Source organism: Otolemur garnettii, unplaced genomic scaffold (assembly GCF_000181295.1).
Source record: "Otolemur garnettii isolate 467f Iridium unplaced genomic scaffold, OtoGar3 scaffold00031, whole genome shotgun sequence".
NCBI classification, from domain to species: Eukaryota; Metazoa; Chordata; class Mammalia; order Primates; family Galagidae; genus Otolemur; species Otolemur garnettii.
The window spans coordinates 14,784,875-14,795,349 of record NW_003852426.1 but is presented as its reverse complement, the minus strand read 5'-3'; the positions used below and the strand labels follow the sequence as shown (position 1 = coordinate 14,795,349).

Sequence of the window (10,475 nt, the reverse complement as noted above, 5' to 3'; positions counted from 1 at the left end):
TGCGGTTGGAGTGGGTCTGGGGATCCTCAAGGGAAAAGCCAGAGGAGAGCAGTGCAGTTTCAAATAGCAGCACCACCAGGTCCTTGACAGCCTTGTCATTTTTGTCGGCCTCAGCCTTCTGCCGCAGTGTCTCCACAATGGGGTGGTCAGGGTTAATCTCCAGGTGTTTTTTGGCCATCATATAGCCCATTGTAGAGTTGTCCCGAAGCGCCTGGGCTTTCATGATCCGCTCCATGTTGGCTGTCCAGCCATAGGTACTGGTCACAATGCAGCAGGGTGAAGACACAAGCCTGTTGGAGATTGTCACCTATCGACAGTGAAACAAACATTAGGTTTCCAGTATATCAATTACCACTTTAAGGTGAAAATGACAGTATTTAGTTCCTACTCTCAGAAGTAGGAACTGGAGGCTGGGTATAGTGGATCACACCCATAAATCAACACTTTCAATGGCCAAACTAGGAGAAGCCCTTGAGCCCAGAAATTGAACACTAGTCTGGGCAATATGGCAAAACCTGATCTTTTTTTTCTTTTTTTGAGACAGAGCCTCAAGATGTTGCCCTGGGTAGAGTGCCATAGCATCATAGCTCATAGCAACCTCCAAACTCCTGGGCTCAAGCAATTCTCCTGCCTTCATCTCCCAGGTAGCTGGGACTACAGGTGCAGGCCACAACACCCAGCTATTTTTTGCAGCCATCATTGTTGTTTGCGGGCCCGGGCTGGATTCAAACCTGCCAGCTCAGGTGTATGTGGCTGGTGCCTTAGCCACTTGAGCCACAGGCGCTGAGCCACAAGACCTGATCTTACTACACTTGAGTAGCTGTAGTAGTTCTATGTATGCAAAAGGCTGAAGCTGGAGAACTGCTTAAATAAAGCAAAGAGCTTTGACTATGCCACTGCTCCCCAACTTGAGTAGAGCAAGATGCTATCTCAAAGGGGGAAGGGGTGATAGCAGTTGCTCACACTAACACTCTTATTAGCACTTTGGGAGGCCAGGGTAAATGATTACTTGAGCTCAGGAGTCTCAGACTAGCCTGAGTAAGAGCAAGATCCCATCTCTATTAAAAATAGGAAAAATAGCTGGGTACTGTGGCAGGTACCTGTAAGTCCCAGCTACTTGGGAAGGCTGAGCCCAGGAGTTTTTGCTGTGAGCTATGATGACATAGCACTCTACCCAAGGTGGCCTGAGAGAGACTGTCTCAATAAAGATAGTAAAATGTACCTTAAGAAACACCTATTATTTGCCAATTTTTTTTTTTTTTTTGAGACAGAGTCTCAAGCTGTCCCTTGGGTAGAGTGCCGTGTCATCACAGCCCACAGCAACCTCCAACTCCTGGGCTCAAGCAAGTCTCCTGCCTCCGCCTCCCAAGTAGCTGGGACCACAGGCGCCCGGCACAACGCCTGGCTATTTTTTGGTTGCAGCCATCATTGTTTGGTGGGCCTGGGCTGCATTCGAACCCGCCACCTTAGGTGTATGTGGCTAGCACCTTAGCCGTATTTGCCAAATTTTATAGAAACAACCATATACAAGGCCAGGCATGGTGGCCCACACCTATAATCCTAACACTGATGGACTGCCTGAGCTCTCAAGTTCCACTAGCCTGAGCCAAGATTGAGATCCCAGCTACTTGGGAGGCTGAGGCAATAACATCACTTGAGCCCAAGAGTTTGATTGCTGTGAGCTATATAATGCCAGGACACTCAACCTCAGGGTGAGTAAGACTTTCTCAAAAACAGACAGACAGACAAAAAAAAAAAACAGGCACCATAGCGCAATGGTTAGGGTGCCATCCACATACTCCCCGGGCCTACTAAACAAACAAAAAAGCTGGGCATCTGGTGGGTGCCTATAGTCCCAGCTACTTGGGAGGCTGGGGCAACTGTATTGCTTGACCCCAAGAGTTTGAGGTTGTTGTGAGGTAAGACACCACAGCACTCTATCAAGGGTGACCAAGGGAGACTGTCTGAAAAAAAAAAAAAAAAAATCACCATAAACCTGGCTAGCAAAAAAACCAGTAAGAAAGAAGACTAAACAGAATATGATGCCTAAAACCCTTGTGTAGCAACATGGGATGATCCTGAGGGAGGCTGTCCCAAAGCATACAGAATACAACCTAGTCACAGAACTGCTTACCTTCTCCACTTTCTTATCCAAGATTTCTTTCATGAGCTTGCAGAGGTTCTCAAACTTTGCCTTGCTCTCTTCCATTTTCTTCTTCTCTTCCTCATCCTCAGGGAGCTCCAGGCCCTCCTTGGTAACCGAGACCAGGCTCTTCCCATCAAACTCCTTCAGCTGCTGCACGCAGTACTCATCAATGGGCTCAGTCATATAAACCACCTCGAAGCCCCGCTTCCGCACTCGCTCCACAAATGCAGAGTTGGCCACCTGCTCTTTGCTCTCACCTAGTGTTATTAAATTCAACTCAGAAACCAAAACGCCTCATACTGCCAGTTCCCAGATAGCCCTGAATGTGACACCCCCCCTTCTCCCGGTGCCCCAAAAGGCTTTAATCAAATCAGACCAAGGCTCTAACACACCAGTGATGTAATAGATGGACTTCTGTGTTTCCTTCATGCGAGAGACATACTCTGACAGAGAAGTCATCTCATCTCCAGATTGGGAGGTATGATAGCGCAGCAGCTCAGACAGGCGACGCCGGTTAGTGGAGTCCTCATGTATTCCAAGCTTTAAGCGGTGGAAGAGAAAAAAACAAACTTAACTAGAAATAACCTAACTCTGTAAAACTCTTCTGTGAAAACTTTATGATAATTAAGTAACACTAAGTATTCGTCTCCTTACCTTCAAATTTTTAGAAAATGCCTCATAGAATTTCTTATAGTTCTCCTTGTCTTCTGCCAACTCAGAAAAGAGCTCAAGGCACTTCTTGACAATATTTTTGCGAATCACTTTCAAGATTTTGCTCTGCTGAAGCATTTCTCGGGAGATGTTCAGGGGCAGATCCTCAGAGTCAACCACACCACGGATAAAGTCTGCCATCAACCAAGGTAGAAAACTCAGTAAAAACAGCTAGGCCACTGCTGGCCACCCAGATACAAACAAAAGGCTCTACTACTCTGGCTCGGCACCTGTAACTCAGCAGCTAAGGCACCAGCCACATACACCAGAGTTGGTGGTTTCAAACCCAGCCTGGGCCCACCAAACAATAACAACTACAATAATAAAAACAAAAAATAACTGGGTATTGTGGCAGGTGCCTGTAGTCCCAGCTACTTGGGAAGCTGAGACAATTAATCACTTAAGACTAAGTGTTTGAGGTTGCTGTCGTGCTGTGACGCCACAGCACTCTGAGGACAACATAGTGACTTTTTTTTTGCGACAAACATTTAGAAGGCTCTGCTACTTCCTGAACCTCCTCTTACTATATTGTGAAGAACTGTTGTAAGTCTCTGGGACACAGACTTCATTGGAATGCTGAAGGCCTAAGATGGAATTCCCCAACTAAATCAGGCAAAAGAGATAACACTTACTGAGATACTCTGGTATCAACTCATCACAACTGTCCATGATGAACACACGACGGACATACAGTTTAATGTTGTTCTTTTTCTTTTTGTTCTCAAAGAGGTCAAAGGGAGCCCGACGAGGGATGAAAAGCAATGCCCTGAATTCCAACTGACCTTCTACAGAAAAGTGCTGAGAAGAAACCCAAGAGAAGCCATTAGTATATTTCAGGATGAGAATACAGCCCCAATACCAAGTTACTTGAAACTGAAATAATTTACCCCTAGCACTCAGGAAGGACTGAGAAGGTATTATAGGTAGCTCTTAAAGACCGCAATTGGATCCCAATCCCCTAAAATCAATCTAGAGTGGTAATGGCTATATAAAATCCTCTGCTAAGAAAACAGCCACTTTTAATCAGAACCCTACTTGTGTAAAGCTGTCATTAACCAGATTTCCACCAGATGAGAAAGTGAGGTAAGGACAGAATTTTTCCACCATGGCAGTCATCAATTAAGTAAACTCACACAGCTACATGGCTTTCATCAGAGTTCTCAGCTGCCAACCAGTTAGGTAAATTCCATACACTTACTACCTGCAACACCCTTCTACCTATTTCACTGAGATAACATAAAAGGCTTTTTACCTTGACTGCCAAGTGGTCTTCCCAGTCATTGGTGAGGCTCTTGTAGAATTCTCCATACTCCTCCTGGGTGATGTCATCAGGGTTTCTGGTCCATATGGGCTTGGTTTTGTTTAATTCTTCCCGATCAATGTATTTTTCCTTAATCTTCTTGGTTTTCTTTTTCTTGTCCTTACTGCTGTCATCCTCCTCATCTGAGCCCACATCTTCAATCTTGGGTTTCTCTTCATCATCTTTATCTTCCTCTTCTTTCTCACCTTTCTCTTCTTCTGCCTCATCATCACTGATTTCCTTCTCTCGTTCCTTCTCCAACTAAAGTACCAAAAGTAGTTAGTTTGGAAATACAAAATACCAGAGGAAACATAAGCCAGAGACCCTGGGGTTCTCCATATTTCTTACATAGGAAAAGAAAAAGGGCTGTAAAGTCACACTCACATAAAAAGTGATGGGATAGCCTGATGGGATAGCCCAAGCATCCTCTAACTACAGCCCCTGGGCCACATGCAGCACGCCTAGGACATTTATCCAGCCTGCTGGGTGTTTTTGCCACTGCTGCCTGTCCTGCTTAGCAGCTGACACGTCCCAGGGCCTGCAGTCCGGCCCTCCAACGGTCTGAGGGACAGTGAACTAGCCCCATTTAAAAAATTTGAGGACCCCTGGGATAGCCTCCTGTTTAAAAAGTCTAAGGACCCCTGGTGCATCTTCAGGACTTCTCACACTCACATAAAGGGTGATGGGATAACCTATGAACTGCGAGTGCTTCTTCACTACTTCTTTGACCCGCCTCTCTTCTAAATACTCTGTCTGGTCTTCTTTAAGGTGGAGGATCACTTTGGTGCCCCTGCCAATGGGCTCACCTAGAAAAAGCAATCATAACAGAGGATAAAGAGAAAGTAAAAGCAGAACTGCTTTATAGGCAGGCTGCTCAAAATTTCTACTATTGATTCTTCCACAAAATCTCAACTTAACCACCTTCAAACAGGAAGGCCAACTTACCATGATCAGCACGCACAGTGAAGGAACCCCCAGCAGAAGATTCCCAGGCATACTGTTCATCATCGTTGTGTTTTGTGATCACAACCACTTTCTCTGCCACCAGGTAAGCAGAATAAAAGCCAACACCAAACTGCCCAATCATGGAAATATCTGCACCAGCCTGTCAATAAGTTTTTTAAAGTCAAACTCAAGTTTTGAAAAAACAGCAAGTCAAAGAACATTGATGAATGTTAATTGTGTATGTGTACGCAAACTGCCACATACCTGAAGAGCCTCCATAAATGCTTTAGTACCAGACTTGGCAATGGTTCCCAAATTATTTATGAGATCAGCCTTGGTCATACCAATGCCTGTGTCCACCAAAGTCAGAGTTCGTTCCTGAGGGTTGGGGATGATGTCAATTTTTAACTCTTTACCACTATCTAACTTGGAAGGATCTGTCAGGCTCTCGTAACGAATCTTGTCCAAGGCCTAAAAATAATACAAATGGTTAAAACTTATTTTTGCTCTACAAGTCCAGCTCTTCTCCCTCAAACATCTGGTTTCCTCAAATAGGCCTCAATGCTGACTGCCCCTTAACCTGAAGCTTAAAGACTACAATTAGTTACATCACCCCACTTGTGCTGTACATACCACTTCCCTTTCAAGCTCAAGATGGCCACAAAGAGTAAGGCTCTTATTTTTGATTTATCCCTTTTTCAAACAGCAGCACCCACCAAACATCGAATCATTCCTGGTCCTCCTAAATTCAGTGGTTCTCAACCTTCCTAATGCCACGACACTTTAATACAGTTCCTCATGTTATGGTGACCCCTAACCATAAAATTATTTTCATTGCTATTTCATAACTGTAATTTTGCTACTGCTATAAATTGTAATGTAAATACCAGATATGCAGGATGTTCATTGTTACAAAGAGGCCATGACCCATGGGTGGAGAACCGCTGTTCTAAATTGATCAAAAATAAATACCACAACGAAAAAAAAACAGAACACTCACATCAGAAGCATTAGAAATCAACTCTCGAAGGAAGATTTCCTTGTTGGAATAGAAAGTATTAATGATGAGAGACATGAGCTGGGCAATTTCTGCCTGAAAGGCAAAAGTCTCCACCTCCTCCTCTCCATGGTGCACTTCTTCAGGCATCTAAAATAAAAATCATCAATAATTACAAAACAGCATGATAGCCTCCTACTTCAAGTTCATCTGTTTTAATTGTTAAAACTTCATAAACAGGAGTTCTATAAAGTTGATACATTCTCAACAGACTGAGGAGGAAAAAGCCTTTTCTTCAAAGACTTCAGGCTGCATCTTATGTAGGAAAAAAAGGCTAAACGCATTCTTCAACTAACTGTTAAGTCAGATTTTTTGGAAGCTATCATAGGCCCCCAGCCTCTTCAAGAGTGATGACTTCAGCATCACCTGGCAGCTCCTTCTAACTCAGAAGCCCAAGGCAAATGACAAAGAATACCAGGAAATCCCCACAAGCACTTATTTGTAAAAAATTACCACCTTCAATTATTGTTTGATTTAGATGAGATAAAATGACTAGTTTTAACAAAAAACTCGCAGTGATTTTTAAACTCTTCTTCTTTAAGCATCTCCTAAGTCCAGTGAATGTGCAGGATTGCTGCCCCACAAGGCAAGGCAGAATAGTCTGAGATTGCAGGTATTCCGCCTAAAGGTCAATTAAATCAGGACAAAGAATCGACGAGGCGAAAGCGCCACCGTAACTCCTCACGGCACAAACTACTACAGTGTATTACTACATTTAACACGAGAAAGATGGTGGCCAGAGTCGGCGGGCCGACCCTGGACAAGCGTCGACCGAGAACACGCGAGGAGGGGGCGTCTCCGCGCATTCTCAGTTTGTCCCAGCATCCGGGAACTGGGGCGGGGCGCCAAGATCCAGAAGCTTCCAGAACAATCTCAGTTCTCAGGCAGAGGCGGGGGAAGAAGCGTATGCATCTCCCATAGCCTGCCGCCTCCTTGTCCCTCCTCCTGCACCTGGACAGCAGGAAAGATCTGGAAGGAGGAAGCACTAGGGACCTGATAACAAAAATGTTTCTCCATCATCAAGGACTTACACAGAAACAAAGCAAGGTACAACACTTTCAAAAACGCATTCAGTAAGAGGGGTGAACGCCGCTGGACCGTGCTGAGTCACCCCAACCATGCACCCCCCAACCACCCTCCGGCGCCCCGTACCGCGTCCGGAAGTGGAGGGGCAAGCAAACATGGCAGCGTCCCGGGCCGGCGCGGTCACCACGTGCAACAGCCCACCGCCTTAACCCCATCCATCGCCCATCTAACTCAAGGGTACTTGCCGCTTCGAGAAAACCCCGCCGCTCAGGTATACTGGAGAAAACAGGAAGCAGGGCGGCGCTTCCGGGGATCAAAAGCCCTCACCTAACACTACCCCCGAAAAAATCAGCACTCCATAGGCCTTAATATGGTATTTGCGCCTTCTAAAGGAGAAAGCACAAAACCCTCATGAAAAAGCACTCAAGAATGAGAAGAGTGGGCGAGAAAGCCGCGACCTTACCTTGAAGAAACAGGGATATAAGTACTAGCAATCAGGTGAGTCGGGGGTATCAGACTCCACGCAGCACCACAGCTACGCAGGGGTGACTCAAGAGAGCTACTGTGCGCGCCCAGTCTCTTTATATAAGGCGAAGCACAACCCAGCCGCCCTCTTTTGGATCCCTCCGCCTTAAAGGAGGATGCTCGTCAACCCTGCACCTGCCGTCACCCGCCCCCTTTGACGTCAAGGTCCGAAATAGAGGGGGGGCGGGACCTAAGCCTTCGGCTTCGGACTGCCTGAGGAGGTTTCACAGAACATTTGCTTGTGATACAACCCTGTATCTCTGCGTCCAGAACATGACCCTATCCGCATCAGGGATTGGGATTGCTCATGTGGCATAAATGGTAGGTCTACAAGCAAAGACCTCCACTGACCTCTCAGAAAACCTGTGAGGCAGGCGCCCCCACACCCAAGACGCCAGTGCTTTGGGTATACCCAAAAAGAGCGGAGAAGGCTAGCCAATGGGCCTATCGTTCCCAGACCTGATCTTCCTGGAGTCTGTCCTACACATCCAGCATACCAACAGAGGGACAATGTGGCATTTGGGACGCAACTTCGGGCAGCCCCAGATTACGACCCTCCGGGGATCAGGAGGGTAAGTCATTCGCCTCAGGGCGTAGCTCCGCCTGCGGGGAGGGGCGCTGGCCTCGGCTGCTGGAGAACTCTTTACTGGCCTGCAGCGGAAGGAGCGAAGGCGGCGGTACTGCGGTTACTTCCAGCAGTTTCCAGGCTTGTCTCGGCGGTCCCACCCCCACCCCTGCCCCCCTCCTCCACTCCAGGCTCCGCCTTCCCAGCTGCAGCCCTGGCAATACCTTTGCAGCAACTCCGCCCGGCGCCGGGCTCCTCCTCCTCCAAGGTGGGGCGAGGGGAGGGAGGCGGGCTAGCCCACTCTCGTTTACAGTGAGTGGCTGCCGGCCGGATCTTTTGCTCTACCTGCTGAGACCTGTGTGCCAGCAGTGCCTTGGGGATGAGATGAAGCGTAGAGGGTGGGATAGGCTGAACCCTCCTTTCCCCCATCAATCACACATCACCTCCCTAGAAGCTGAGGCGGCTCTGAGAGTGGGGTCAGGGTTGCTGCCAGAGGGACCGTCCCCAGCTTCTGCAGCTACCCACATACACAAAGCACAGGGACATGCGTCCTCCTTATACTAGCACTTCAAACTGTTTCTCAAACTGGTTTCCTTCCCGCCACCCCGCCTTCTACAGCTTCTTGGGTCTCTGGGAACCAATGCAGGATAGCCATTGGAACCTGCAGGATGGCAGGAGCTCTTGGAAGCTGCATGAAGGCGTTGGCCAGTGTGCAGCTTGCTCTGGGCAGCAAGAACCAAGTTGTTCCCGTTCACCCTTGATGCTAGAGCTCCTAGGCCATGCCCCTGCCCAGTGAACTTGGCTCTGCTGGCTCTGCCTTCCACCTTGCCTTTCCAAGGCCTCTATTGAAAGCATTCCAGATCCAAAACCACGCCAGGAGACAATGGCCACTCTCTCTTCTGTACCCTGTAGCTATCCTTCTATTCCTTTCCTGGCTCACCAATGGAATGCTTGGAGAGGATTTTCCCCACTGCCATTCATGCCATCCTCTCTCATCAGTCCTGGCACCCAGTCTACCTTCCTTAACAAGTTCTGTTCATGTGTTGAATAGCAAAGGGCAAAGGAGGTCCATCCACATCGTCATGCCTGCCATCACCACCCTAATTTTAGCTCCTCATCCTTCTCCCTTTCATTATGGTCTGTAGGAAACTTATGGTTGGGAGAACCAATGAGTATGGGAAGAGGCATTGGGTACTGCTGCCAGGAAGATGCAGTGATCCACACATAGGACAGGGAGCCCTCAACCCCCTGGGAGCCACCGCAAGCCAAGTGTAAACCATGGTGAGTTGGAGGAGCAGCAGAGGTCCCCTGCTCAGCCTGGGAAAGAGAGCAGTCTTAGGGCCACAGCTAGCCAGACAATGACCCAGGATTACACCCAGGAGAGGGAAAAGCACAGAAAGGCACAAAGCCTAGACAGAAGGATCATAGCTTAGTAACCACAGCGGGTGGCATGAGAAGTTGAAAGTGGACCTGCAATGGGGGTTAGATTATAGGAGACTGCAAAGGCCATGCTAAGTTCAGACTTAAGAGTAACATTAATGACTAAAAGTTACTAAGCACAGATTTAAAACTTCTTAAGTCTGCAGAAGCCCTACTTCCAGCAGCACTTGCAAACACTGATACTCTCTAGGTAACCCTTTATTACTGATGGGGCCTCATAAGCCCAGCCCAATCTTCTGGCATTGGAGTGTGCCCAGCTAAAGCAGGGATTAACAAACCTGTGAACTACAATGCCACAGCACTCTACTGAGGGTGACAAAATGAGACTGTCTCCAAAAAAAAATCAAAATAAAGATATTGTTTTGATGTGAAATTTGAATTTTTTTTTTTTTGAGACAGAGCCTTAAGCTGTCCCCCTGGGTAGAGTGCCATGGCATCACAGCTCACAGCAACCTCCAACTCAGGGCTCAGGTGAGTCTCCTGCCTCTGCCTCCCAAGTAGCTGGGACCACTGGCGCCTGCCACAACGCCTGGCTATTTTTTTTTTGGTTTCAGCCATCATTGTTGTTTGGCGGGCCCGGGCTGGATTTGAACCTGCCACCTTAGGTGTATGTGGCTGGCGGCTTAGCCACTTGAACCACAGGTCCCGAGCTTGAATTTTTTTTTTTTTTTTAATGAGACAAGAGTCTCACTCTGTTGCCCGGGTTATGGTCTGTGCCATAGCATCAAACCTCAAACTCTTGAGCTCAAGCAATCCTCTT

The 10,475-nt window shown here is 47.5% G+C and overlaps 1 protein-coding gene across 1 annotated transcript in view; it reads right to left on the bottom strand.

Annotated features, from left to right (window-relative positions):
• HSP90AB1 (heat shock protein 90 alpha family class B member 1) overlaps positions 1–7,734 on the bottom strand; it is an 8,257-nt gene extending 523 nt beyond the window's left edge. The window contains exons 1-11 of the mRNA XM_012804747.2: positions 7,649–7,734; positions 6,103–6,249; positions 5,367–5,573; positions 5,103–5,262; positions 4,830–4,963; positions 4,110–4,418; positions 3,490–3,655; positions 2,801–2,991; positions 2,539–2,686; positions 2,135–2,403; positions 1–307 (exon numbers count right to left, since the gene is read on the bottom strand). Of these exons, the coding sequence (XP_012660201.1) occupies positions 1–307; positions 2,135–2,403; positions 2,539–2,686; positions 2,801–2,991; positions 3,490–3,655; positions 4,110–4,418; positions 4,830–4,963; positions 5,103–5,262; positions 5,367–5,573; positions 6,103–6,249 (2,038 nt within the window). The 5' untranslated portion in view covers positions 7,649–7,734. The remainder of the gene's footprint in view (positions 308–2,134; positions 2,404–2,538; positions 2,687–2,800; positions 2,992–3,489; positions 3,656–4,109; positions 4,419–4,829; positions 4,964–5,102; positions 5,263–5,366; positions 5,574–6,102; positions 6,250–7,648) is intronic.
• Positions 7,735–10,475: the final 2,741 nt, after the last annotated feature.